Genomic DNA, 14,113 nt, shown 5'->3' on the forward strand with positions numbered 1-14,113 from the left:
CCAAGTCAGACGCGCAGTATGACATACGACACTATTGATAAATACGCGATGTGTGAACTTCTGTATGTTGTGCAAACTTGTTCAGTCTTTGATGGTCTTTGTGGTTGGATGGTTAAAAGATGGATAGTAAACTAACCATAATAGTAGTTACGTACGTATAACAAATAGAAGAATGTACGAAAAATGACAGTGGTCGATATGGTGCAAGGAGAGTTGTAACAGACATTTATTACTGAGGTGTAGTGCTGAGAATTACACTACTGTTGTTATTATAGCTATGAATAACAATTTGTTTGAACAACTGTTGGGTTTGGTTAAGTGTGAAAAAATAACATTTTATCGAGAAACCCTTAGTGGACCAGGGCCGCATGACATGTAGTCAGAATAATACGGTGCAATATCAGACTAAGTCAAAATTTTGACTTGAAGGATAGCATAATACATTCTGAAACTCCTACGTCACACATACTATTAATATATTAATAATAAATCATCATATATGATTAGAACAAATTATTATGATGATCGTTAATACCGAATGTTCTAAACGATATAAACATCACCATGTATCTAAAAGCTTTCTTTAGTTTTATACAAAAATTAAAAAGGTGTTTATATATTTGATGCTATATAACATCGAAATAAATTTAGAAAAACGTTTAATTCAGTAAATGTTGGAAATTATTTTTACTGTATTGTTTTTGATCATATTTATATTATTTTAATTGTTATTGTAATTCATAATTCTATCTAGTAAAATCTGCCATTCTATCAATTGTTAGTCAATATAGAACTGCGATCGCATTTGTGGAAATTTCGACAGGTGCCATCTCCTTCTGACCCACATATAAGCACTTCTAATCTATTTAACTAGAGTTAAATTTATAATACTCCCTTAATGCCAGTGTTCAGTCATCCGTCTAGTGTTTTAATATATTTATTATTGTGGTCCCATTAAAAGAGCATTAAGTAGTTTCTACCTACGTTTATGTTCGAGTCATGGTAAGAGATGAGCATCAGAGATATTACTAAATAATGAAAATTCCTAAAAATAGTAGGCCTAATGGTCGTTATACAAAGTTTCCTCAAAATATTACCCCTCCTAACGTAGTTCAGTGAACTTTTACAGGGACAAAATGTTTTTTCACTGAAGTAATTTCGCCTTCTCTCCAAATTGTGGGGTGGGGATAACAACTCAAAACTTAAAAGCAAACCTTCAATTAGTAATTCCTTATTTTAAGGGTCTTGTGGTTAGGAAAGGAAACTGGTCGAGGATGTTCATGACTTTTTATTTTAATTACCTAACAATTAGATTAGTTTGAACCACGTTAATTTAACGAGGTGAACAAAATATCCCCCGTTAAATTCCTGTCCGTAAGTAATTTAGATCCGGAGTAAACTGTAATACGGCACAATTTTGGATTAGGTTCAAAATGGAGGTATCTTTAATTTTCACCATTCGTCCCCCACTTCCTTTCTAGCACAACATTAATGAGTCCGCAAAAATAAACACCTTTATAATACCCACTCAAAGGTATCAGATGAGAAAAAGTTAGAGTTTCTTTTCATAATATGTACTGTGTACAGGTCTAATACAGTAAACCTTGTGCATATTGCGCATTAATCCTTGTACAAAGTAGTTTGTCAATGTTAACATTGTTAAACTATTTGGTTCCCTCAGTAAATAAATATGGATATGTTCAGTTATAACACCTGTTTTGATATTTGTATAATGAAGATTTATGTACACTTGGATACTTTCTATTGATAGTAGTTTATGTTTTGAAGAAGGCATATTATGTAGAATTAAACGCGAGGTAATCAGTGACGTAAAAACATTTCGCTCTGTTATTTCTACTAGGATGTTTGGCTGGCTCTACCAACATCCCTTTTGTTACCTTCTTCTACATCATACCTTGAACGTACATTCCGCCTTAGCACATTAATTTTAGCCAGATGTTATTTATAGTTTTGCGTATAAAATATATGTGAAATAAAATAAAATAGCCTGTTTAGGCTACTTTATATTTTCTTTGTGCTTCCCGATGTTGTGTTCGAACATCTCCAAAAAATAACGGTACCAGATCAAAAAGTACAGTGCGATCCTGCTCGACAGTCATGATGATGATTCCTCCACAGAAGTATTCTATTATATAGCGTATAACAAAGCCAACAAACCACAATACACACACACACACACACACACACACACACACACACACACACACACACACACACACACACACACACACACACACACACAGGCCTTATTACACTGCGGTTTTGAGTATTACTCTCAGTAAGTTTATGATTGACTGTTCCAGCCAGGGGAGAATGGCATCATTTTGCTAGACAGTCATGATGATGATTCCTCCACAGAAATATTCTATTATATAGCGTATAACAAAGCCAACAAACCACAATAAACACACGCGCGCGCGCGCGCGCGCACACACACACACACACACACACACACACACACACACACACACACACACACACACACACACACACACACACACACAGGCCTTATTACACTGCGGTTTTGAGTATTACTCTCAGTAAGTTTATGATTGACTGTTCCAGCCAGGGGAGGATGGCATCATTCTGCTCGACAGTACCGGCGAAGAGTCCTCCACAGACGTCGAGGAGTTGGATCCTCCTTCGCCATGTGATGTCACATTCGTAGGCGACAATGTGCTCATCAACGGCAAGTCCAATCTAAAGAAGAGTCCTAAACAAGTCAAGGTAACCGATCGCAACGTTTCTGTAGCATTTATTTTTATTACAAATTGAAATCACCAGGTAATGGTTTATTATAATACAATTATTTTGTTTTGTAATATTTAAAAGGGCGTTATTCCACAATATAATATAATAGTAAATATAATAAAAACTTAATAATCCTTAACATAACATTATTATTTAAATACAAATACTGTTTTTTATTAATACAAATTAATTACTGTAAGAAATAGTTTTTAAATATCAGTTTGGTGGGATTCACTGGCTACGAACTGAACACGGACAGAAAGCAGTGTCTCGCGTGCCATTATTGATTGCGGTAGGCCGTAGCCGTGCCGTGCCGAGATGACGTGTCCATGACGTCATAGCCCAGCCCCTGTCTGCATTTCTACTGCAAATTTACTTCTATCCCCTCTTTCTACCACCCCTCCTGATCTCCGATATTAAGCGCTCGTTCTCCATCAAATCACAAAGGCGACGATCTTGGAGAACTGGATCAATAATAACCACTGCCATTATAATGCACACGACTTGTCGGTTTGTGGTTCTCATTGCTAGTGAGGTACAACGCACTGTGTAATGTAGACTCTTGCGTCACGCCGCGCCCTAGAACCTGGCGGCTACTGTCTTTGTTTATCTCGTGTCATAACAGTTAATTATTTCCCTCTGGAGGGAGGCGCGCGGCGCCAAGTTGAGAAACTTCGTAATAACTTTCTATATAAACACTCGCTCCCGGTACAATCCTTTACATTGTTACTCTCGTCGTTTCAATACATAATGGAACAGCTTTAGTATGTTCGTTTTATACATTACTTAGAATTTTGGATAGTGTGTAGTCTACATACACGTCATGTTACGCGACACATGTATGTATATGTATATATTAACGTTATCACAGACTGAACGTGTGGGCTGTGTGACAATGACACGCACGCACGCAATAAGCACTGCTGTGGGGATACTGTGTTGGCAGACTGTGCGTGATCAATATACACCCTGATATTTAAATCCCTGTGCCATAAAAATTTTATTTTGGACAATATTTCTTGAGGTCTCAATCGATTATCGTGTGAAAGTAGTGTGTATTCACTTTCTACTCGTAACTAATGTTTGTATAATGATGGGGAAGATTAGAATGCATTGTCATGAAATAGTTGTGGTTGTATGACAATGATTATTTTAGAATTTCTTAAGATGCATTTTAATATCCAAATTTATTTCATATTAATTTCTTTATTGATTAACAATACTTGTTACTAGTTAAAGTAGGTACACAATGTTAAAGGCATGAAGTATATTTGGCAGCGTATACTATATTGAATTCAAAGCTACCATTAGTGACGGGGTCACCTTGACGGTGCTATTGTAATGCAGGAGATGGCTTGGAGTGCATTAGTATTACACACCTTCCACTACACAAAGCAGTCCAGTAAGGTGTGACCTCAGCGTAGTCCTCATTCCGTGTAGGTCGGGCTATACCTCCTTGGGAAGCAGTCAAGCGGTGAAGTTTTAAAACGTGATTTTACACAAAATGTATACATTTCAGACAGTATATTTATAATGGAAGTAACTTATATAACAATTCTTCTATCATTTTAATGAGTAGCAATATTATTGTAATCTGGTTTATTCAAATATTAAATCTGGTGTACGTGTAATAAAGTGGGAAATCGGTAAAACCAATTTTTTATTATGCCATCGGAAAATTGTAATTTAAAAATCGGAATTACTCATCGCACTCCCTGTAACTTCAACGCAGTAACCATTATTCTTTTCCCTTCTTAATTTAACTAAACATATTTACAAATTTAGATTAGCTACAGTTGCCCAAAGAACAGAAAACGTATATATTCTTATAGTTGTAACAAAACATGTAGTAGGAATGGCATTAATACTTAGAGCAACAAAAACTGTTACAAGGGTTTTCGATGCTTTAAAATAAAAGTATTGTTATACACCTCGAAATGTAATAATATTTGCAACGTGGGAGGAGAAGCAAGCAAAGTAAGCCTTTGTTGGCTGAGAAGTAGCAGATGTTTCTTTATCATATCTGCAATTCTATTATGGATCTTTAAGAGAAAACGTGAACAATGGCTTTATTGGAACAAAAACCATATTTCGAAACTCAAATAACATCTAAACGTACATATAAAGAGAACGCTATAGTGTATGGTATAGAGCAGCAGATAACCTTGCCCAGTATCTGGTCCACTGTCCAGGTGTACAGTCAGTGTCGGCGATTGGCCATTGTCGGTCACTGATTGTTTACATCGTGACCAAGGTACAGTCACCGCAACATTTTTGCAGTCGATCCGCTCCACTTTTGGCGTCTATTCCTTCTCTCGGCCTGTGATTGCTTACATCATGACCAGACCAGATACACTCACCACCTTTTGTACAGTCACTCCTCTCAGGTACAGTCACTTCGCGTACCTTTTTAGAATTGGTACGCTCCTGTTTTGGCATCTGTTCGGACTGGCCTGTGACTGTTTATTTCATGATCAAGGCAGGTACAGTCATAGCAACATTTTGAAAAATCTGCCCGTTCTTTTGATATCAGTTTGTCCGCAACTCTTGATATATGTTCGGTCTTTTGGCCTGTGATTGTTTACATCGTGTTCGATTCAGTCAGGGGCTGAATAAAATACTCTGTTATGCAATCAAATATGCGCATTTAAATTATTTTAAATTACTCTCAGTATTTTTAATTGTTTTATTGTTGTATCTAGTGTTACTTGCCGCTACATGAATGTTCTAAATGTTACTTACATGGTGAGATTGAAGATTCGTAGCAAAATGCAACCGGGGTAGCTACAATGTCAGGGGTTAGTGTAACACTTACCTGGTTACTTACCTCACTGAAAGGGACGTCTGTCTATACAATGTCTTTGATTCGTAGGCTTGTATGGTGAGGTTATTAGCTTGTACAGGTACTATAAGGGGAGGGGGAGGGGGGTTTAGCTGTGCGCGCGACTGGAGCAGGCCAAAATTGTACAGTCATGCGTAAAAACATCGGTCTGTGAATAATCACTAGTGTGCGGGGAAGAATAGCGGCGGCATTGCCTGGTCTATGTTTGCAGAAATGCACGCCTTACTCACCCGCGCTTTACCCTCACTAGCCAAGGTCGCGGACAAAGCTACTCGCCTTCTACGTAGTCTGCATAATATGAGGTTTAAGGCGTTGACTGTTTTTTATTGTTCCACGGTTGTCTTGATATACAGTGTATCTTCAATTAACTCTTCAGAAAATAAATAATTTCTTGTGTCGGTCCTACCAGGTGTAAAATGTGGTATCTTGTGCATTTGACCAATTTCCGGTAAAGTAGTAATCAAACGTATGAGTATAGGAGCCACACCTTCCTACCCGGTTGGTGGACTGGCCAAGCCTGGTTGGGCAACAGGAAACTGTCACTGTGCATCCAACAGTGGTTCCAGGAAAAGCATTCAACACGTCTACTAGGCTTCTGCTTCATACGTGTTCATGTGCCAAATAGTTCAGGAATACTCTTTTAATTCTACAGAGTTCTGCCAAATGTTTGATAAAGAACTTTAGCCAACGAGCCAGCAGTAATTGCAATAACGGTTATTGTGTAATAATAGAGAACCGTTATTGATTATTGAGTTTCCAGCCTAGTGGACAGGTTGGGTAAGTTAGCATCTGTCTATGTAGTGTTTAATTGGCTTATTGACGATGGCTGACAATGACGTAATGTCCTATTATGTCAGACTACCACAACATTGGAGACGTCAGCGGTTTGTGACTGACCCAAGGCTTCACGACAGCAGTCAGATGGCACGGCTCACGCAATAAGAGGGCTAATGCTTGTCTAATAATTGTTTGTCACCGAATAAACTGAACCGGGAACTATTGTAAACCGTTCCGTTCCCTTGCCGTACTTTGTTGTTGTATACTTTTAAAATTAACATAGGCCGATTTTAAGAGGCTATTCTAAAGAATGTTGCCAATTTTTACATCTTCGTAAAGATCTTCGTTATCTGTTCTCATTCGTTAGTAAAATAAGATAAACTGAAAGCTTACAAGAAACTACCAAACCAAGAACATGTTTTAGCTAAACTTGCAATAAGAGTTTAGTTTTCAAATAAACGTAATAAATGTTATATCAAGGAAATAAATTCAACCCCAAGTTGCATGTGGTAAGCGTCTCTGAGAATTGGATGGTATAGAAATCGATCGTCAAATGTAACACACAATGATTTAGGAAGTTTATAGAATGATTTGAGTAAATGATTGTGTTGTGTATGCGTCTCTGAGAATTGGATGGTATAGAAATCGATCGCCAAATGTAACACACATTCATGTAGCAAGTTTATAGAATGATTTGCGTAAATGATTGTGTTGTGTACGCGTCTATGAGAATTGGGTTGTATATAAATTGATCGCCAAATGTAACATACAATTATTTAGCGAGTTTATAGAATAATTTGAGTAAATGATTGTGTTGTGTATGCGTCTCTGAGAATTGGATGGTATAGAAATCGATCGCCAAATGTAACACACAATCATGTAGCAAGTTTATAGAATGATTTGAGTAAATGCTAGTGTTGTGCACGCGTCTCTGAGAATTGGACGGTACAGCAATTGATCGCCAAATGTAACACACAATCATGTAGCAAGTTATAGAATTATATGCGTAAATGATTGTGTTGTGTGTGCGTCTCTGAAAATTGGACGCTATACAAATCGATCGCCAAATGCATTAATATAGAAAGAACCATGATCAGTCGCTACAGTTCCGGGTTGAAATGGTTCTGTTTCATGGTATAGATCTCCCAATAAGAAGGTACGAGGTGTGAACAGCACAGCGTGAGTGTGGCGAGTGTCAAGATTCACGCCACGCGGACGAGGACAATGTCACCTGCACCTCGTGAACCTCTGGGCCCCGTTACGTGAACACGTGCCGTCACCCGAGACACGGCAGAGATTACTTCTGGCACAACACAATCTTGTCCAAATTAACACTGGTGTGGAGTCAGCAGCAGCACTGTGCCCATTACTGATATAATTAAACATGGTTTCGTTGTAAATATGCCGTTTCTTAACTTATGATATTTCAGATTCAGGTATGAATTCCAAGAGAAACAGGATCACAACTACAATTAAATTGTTCTATGGGTTTAGGTTGTACTTTTGTTGTATTTTTTGGTGTAAAGTGTATTTCTAAGGATAGCAAAAATATCGTACTGTGGGGTTTTGTAATTTGTTCTAGGAGTATTTTGTGTGTGTCGTGTATTTCTAAGGGGTGCATAAATACCGTAACGTGGGGTTAGGTAATTTGTTTTAGTATTTTTGGCGTATAGTGTATTTGTAGGGATGCAAAAATATCGTACCGTGGGGTTAGGTAATTTGTTCTAGGAGTATTTCGTGTGTAGTGTATTTCTAAGGGATGCATAAAATGCCGTAACGTGAGATTAGGTAATTTGTTTTAGTATTTTTTGTGTATAGTTTATTTCTAAGGGATGCATAAAATACCGTACCGTGAGGTTAGGTAATTGACGGTCAAACTCTTCTAATTTCGATCAGTGAATGGGTCGGGTCCTAACCCGAATCACTAGAGTAACTCCTGTGCACGTCACCAGTTGCGGTAACCGGTAACATTCTTATCGATGAGAACCAGAGTCCAGTCCGTTCGCTGTACGTGTGAAACCATTTTCGTCCCGGGTTAATGGCATTCATGGCTTATCGTCTTTCTCCGATTTCCAGATAAAAGGAAAGCTGCGGCCGCGATTGTGCTCGTACCGTGTCCGAAACGGGGAAAGCCCGAGCCATCATCGCCAATGTCTCAGTGGTTGCAGATGTCGTCTTGTTTGTTTGTGAATATCGGTCACCGTTTGGCCGCATCATCCTGTCTTTGTCACTGGACGCACTTTCGCGCGTTACCGCCCGCACCTTATCGCCCGCTTCCTGAGAGATCTCCAGTGGGTTCGATCTATCCGCTGAGATGATTTCACTTGGAGAGCTGAGCAGGTAATAACAGCTCATCTTCTAGTCACAAGATTTTCACTTGTGCTAAAGTGGGTGTTAGTATCGGTCAGCAGGAGTATACAGAAGTCGCAATGGACATATCCACAACTCCAGTAATCTGCACCCGAAGACTTAGTCAATAGTCAATAGTCAAGTATTTATTGCGGAGACTAAAAGTACATTTGTATAACAAACGTCAAGTATCCAATAATTTTGACATACATGCTACATCGAACTCTCATTCATACATACATTTTGACACTCACTCCGCTCCATTCATCGCCAATTTTTTACCCACCTCAATTCGAGAGTAAGTCTTTTGATTGTGCGGTCTCCCAGTTATACGCCATAAACTAGTTCACGCTATAAAAAGCGTTGGACACTAAACAGCGTTTCAAATGTTTTATGCGTAGGCGAATTTTTAGTTTCATTTGGCAAGCTGTTGATGAGTGAGATGAACTCCTGCCTGTGAGGGCAAACGTTAAATCAGACGTTTAAATCGACTTGTTAAATCAGAATGTATCATAACGACACATCATGTAAGGCCCTATCTTGCTTAGTACATTCCGTATGTCTGTATGTGCTTTTTGCAAATAAAATACGGGACTGTTAGTAATGTTCAGCGAAAAGCTAGAACGATATGTTTATACGTCTTACCACGTCAATTCCATCATTTTTCCAAAACTCTTGACATTTTACTAGATTGGAAATTAAGAAGTTTACATTCTTATATATATATATATATATATATATATATATATATATATATATATATATATATATATATATATATACTCCCATGTGTACACATGTTATAAATAATATATGATTGTGTTATAATAACGATATTGTAATGTTTTATAATTAATTAACAGTATTATATGTTTGTGGTGATGTATATGTATACTGTAATCCCCTCGTGTACTTGAATTCTGGGCTTGTCTCTGCTTGTGTATGTGGAGTAAAAAATAAGCCATCTAGTAAAGTTTAATTTTGTAACAGACACGGTATATATTATCAGTCTTATGTTTACCGAATTGTATCTATTCGGTATTATCGTCGTCGACGGTTGAAGATGAGAAGAGATAGCGCCTGTAGTCTGCATGTGGGTTTAGTGGTTATGTTGAAAGTGATATGCTATCTTCATGTAATTAATCTATATCCACCGCATCGGTTATGAAACGGTTTTATACGAGTATTTACATACGACGAACTTATATTTCGATTTTTTCTTAAGTCCACCCCACCCAGAGTTGTTGTTATACAGTTATACAAATTACAGATTTTGTTTCTCGACGTATTACACTAGGATATCTATGCAACTGAATTACGAGTGTTTATTTCCAAAAGTAACCTGATTAATGGTCAAAAGCGGGACCATTGTGAATCTCTAGTACTCGAATGTTATCACTTGATCTCTATACGAACAGTAATTAACATTAACATTATCAGTAACTTAAAATTTTATTTTGGCGCTGTTATAAAGTAAATACACATGTTTAGAAGGAAGGCGAATAAAAATTAGTCTATTCGACCAACACAGCTATATTATTAGTTAGTATCTGAAATTTATTTTTTTATTATTATTTTAATGTTTTATTTAATACATCTAGTTTATTTTATTCTGTTCATACAGCATACCGTACCAAAGTTTTTAAGGCATTGTCGTAGATTGTTATACAGAACGGTTTGCTTGACTACTACACTACATTCCAGGCCAGGTCGTAAATTCAGACCTGGACTGGAATTTGGCAAACAAAGTTAATCGACGAATAAGTCTGCTCGTAAAAAGCTAGCGGTCGCGGATTGAAGGTTTCTGACTTATCTGTAGCCGAAATTTGTTTGGTCAGTACTGTCCATTTCGTCCCGTAACCTACTTTCATCCTTATCAGTTTGATAGGACCCTCGCACAGTCCCGTAGTCCTTAAATAGGGTAGATTAAATCTAAGAAAGAAAAAAGGAAATGAAATGGGTTTCAGGGTAATAAAAGAAGGATCAGACTAGTGTCCTTGTAGTGTTACTTTATAGCGATATCTCTTGAAGCAAAGTCAGGACGACACAAGGTAACCGACAGGAGAATTGCCAGCCTTGAGAGTTCCTATCTCAAGGTGCTCAGATAAGCGACTATACTAGGAGGTGAGGTGAAGTTTTGCAAAATCAGGACGTCACAGTGTAGTAACCGAAGGTGGTGTAGCCAGCCTTGAGAGTTCCTATCTCCAGGTGCTCAGATAAGTGACTATACTAGGAGGTGAGGTAAAGTGTTGCAAAGTCAGGACGTCACAGTGTAGTAATCGAAGGTAGTGTAGCCAGCCTTGAGAGTCCCTATCTCCTGGTGCTCAGATAAGCGACTATACTAGGAGGTGAGATAAAGTGTTGCAAAGTCAAGACGTTACAGTGTAGTAACCGAAGGTAGTGTAGCCAGCCTTGAGAGTCCCTATCTCCTGGTGCTCAGATAAGCGACTATACTAGGAGGTGAGATAAAGTGTTGCAAAGTCAAGACGTTACAGTGTAGTAACCGAAGGTAGTGTAGCCAGCCTTGAGAGTCCCTATCTCCTGGTGCTCAGATAAGCGACTATACTAGGAGGTGAGATAAAGTGTTGCAAAGTCAAGACGTTACAGTGTAGTAACCGAAGGTAGTGTAGCCAGCCTTGAGAGTCCCTATCTCCTGGTGCTCAGATAAGCGACTATACTAGGAGGTGAGATAAAGTGTTGCAAAGTCAAGACGTTACAGTGTAGTAACCGAAGGTAGTGTAGCCAGCCTTGAGAGTCCCTATCTCCTGGTGCTCAGATAAGCGACTATACTAGGAGGTGAGATAAAGTGTTGCAAAGTCAAGACGTTACAGTGTAGTAACCGAAGGTAGTGTAGCCAGCCTTGAGAGTCCCTATCTCCTGGTGCTCAGATAAGCGACTATACTAGGAGGTGAGATAAAGTGTTGCAAAGTCAAGACGTTACAGTGTAGTAACCGAAGGTAGTGTAGCCAGCCTTGAGAGTCCCTATCTCCAGGTGCTCAGATAAGCGACTATACTAGGAGGTGAGATAAAGTGTTGCAAAGTCAAGACGTTACAGTGTAGTAACCGAAGGTAGTGTAGCCAGCCTTGAGAGTCCCTATCTCCAGGTGCTCAGATAAGCGACTATACTAGGAGGTGAGATGAAGTGTTGCAAAGTCAAGGACGTTACACATTGTAGTAACCGAAGGTAGTGTAGCCAGCCTTGAGAGTCCCTATCTCCAGGTGCTCAGATAAGCGACTATACTAGGAGGTGAGATGAAGTGTTGCAAAGTCAGGACGACACATTGTAGTAATCGAAGGTAGTGTAGCCAGCCTTGAGAGTCCCTATCTCCAGGTGCTCAGATAAGCGACTATACTAGGAGGTGAGATGAAGTGTTGCAAAGTGATTGTAGTAATCGAAGGTAGTGTAGCCAGCCTTGAGAGTCCCTATCCAGGTGCTCAGATAAGCGACTATACTAGGAGGTGAGATGAAGTGTTGCAAAGTCAGGACGACACATTGTAGTAATCGAAGGTAGTGTAGCCAGCCTTGAGAGTCCCTATCTCCTGGTGCTCAGATAAGCGACTATACTAGGAGGTGAGATAAAGTGTTGCAAAGTCAAGACGTTACAGTGTAGTAACCGAAGGTAGTGTAGCCAGCCTTGAGAGTCCCTATCTCCAGGTGCTAAGATAAGGGACTATACTAGGAGGTGAGATAAAGTGTTGCAAAGTCAAGACGTTACAGTGTAGTAACCGAAGGTAGTGTAGCCAGCCTTGAGAGTCCCTATCTCCAGGTGCTCAGATAAGGGACTATACTAGGAGGTGAGATGAAGTGTTGCAAAGTCAGGACGACACATTGTAGTAATCGAAAATAGTGTAGCCAGCCTTGAGAGTCCCTATCTCCAGGTGCTCAGATAAGCGACTATACTAGGAGGTGAGGCGAGGTGGGTGGTTAGAGTGGGAAGCAAGGTCAGGTACCTCGCGGTCGCAGTACTCTACTGGTATGGAGGTAATTGGCTCGCTATTGCCGCTACCGTAAGCTGACTGCTGCTGCAGATTATACTTCCGCGGTCTTGTGGAGAGAGGCGACTGTGACCGGTCCAATTTCCGCTTTGTAATTTATCCTGTGGAGTAGTAAACTTGTAGTTTGATTTACATTACCTACTCGCAAATAGTTCATTAATATAATAATTAGTTCAAAGTTGATTCATTACATGATTATAATTATTTTATACTTCAAAAAATATTATGTTATATTTTTCACTAATTGCTCTTCCGCTAAGATCGAATTCGGTCTATTGACTCGAAAACTTGTCAAACAATGTACTAATTTTATAACAGTAATTTAATGTAAAGAGAGCATGTGCAATTGTTTTGTCGGATAAAGTTCAAATGCACCTCCCAATTTCGACAAGGTCTTATACAGAATACCTTATTTATAAACTTCGTATCTAAATGAAGTCGTTTACAATTGTTTTCGGTTAATGGAAACCTATGTTTTGTTGCTATTTCAAAAGGCACCTCGGTTCATGCATGACATATATACATCCAACTGGAGGCACCTTCGGAAACACAAATAATGAGACCTGACAAGGGCATACAATTAACGTTTAAAATATTTCACGTTATTTGAATTAACTGAGGAAACGCACATCATGGTGTAAGTTACTTAGGTTATTAATAACTTCAGTATTAAATCATATTGTTGATTTCACTAATTGTAAATTTTCTCAATACTCAATATAACTCAAATAAATAAAATAATGTTGATTTGGAAGTGTTAGATTTACGTTTGTTAGTTTTCTCCATTACAGACTGGGATGAAAACACCCTGGAAGAGTTGTCGGTTCAGCGGCAAGTTACCTCCGCCCCAGAATCGTGATACTGTGCTTGGAAGTGGTGTCAGAGTATTTGTAATATCCATTTCTGAAACTTTAATTAATCAGTCAGAGGCTCCTTTATTGTTATTTTATAGATATTAGTTCGATTATAATGGAAATAACCAACAGAGAACGTAGGGTATTAATTTATATCTAGCTATATCCATTGTGTGCTTGGAAATATATCTTCTAAACGTTTAGGAATTATTTGTATTACTCGTCAACAATTTCAAAATGTCTCGTAAATAAAGATTTAGTCGCTAAATCTCTCGGGAATTAAATATAAAATAACTATAGGAAGTGTAAGGTGTCAAGAAAAACAATTTAGAAACGTGAATAGATATAGAAATATACTTGAAAATATATCGCTTAGAGCTTTTTATGTCCTTTGTATGAGGATTTTCAAGCTCAATCCATCCAGAATGCTTTGCATCAAATACTATTTTAACACAAAGAAGTAATATTGAACTACCATAAAGTAAATGGTTGGACATGGTTTAGAATGTGAAGTTTGCTCGAA

General features: G+C 38.4%; 1 protein-coding gene across 1 annotated transcript in view; it reads left to right on the forward strand.

The window, feature by feature from the left end:
* Window positions 1-14,113, forward strand: part of LOC124359496 (nucleoporin nup124) — a 59,386-nt gene that overhangs the window by 16,472 nt on the left and 28,801 nt on the right. The window contains 1 exon segment of the mRNA XM_046812267.1: window positions 2,587-2,748. Within this exon segment, the coding sequence (XP_046668223.1) occupies window positions 2,587-2,748 (162 nt within the window).

The sequence above is a fragment of the Homalodisca vitripennis genome, chromosome 4 (genome assembly GCF_021130785.1).
Source record: "Homalodisca vitripennis isolate AUS2020 chromosome 4, UT_GWSS_2.1, whole genome shotgun sequence".
Taxonomy (NCBI): Eukaryota; Metazoa; Arthropoda; class Insecta; order Hemiptera; family Cicadellidae; genus Homalodisca; species Homalodisca vitripennis.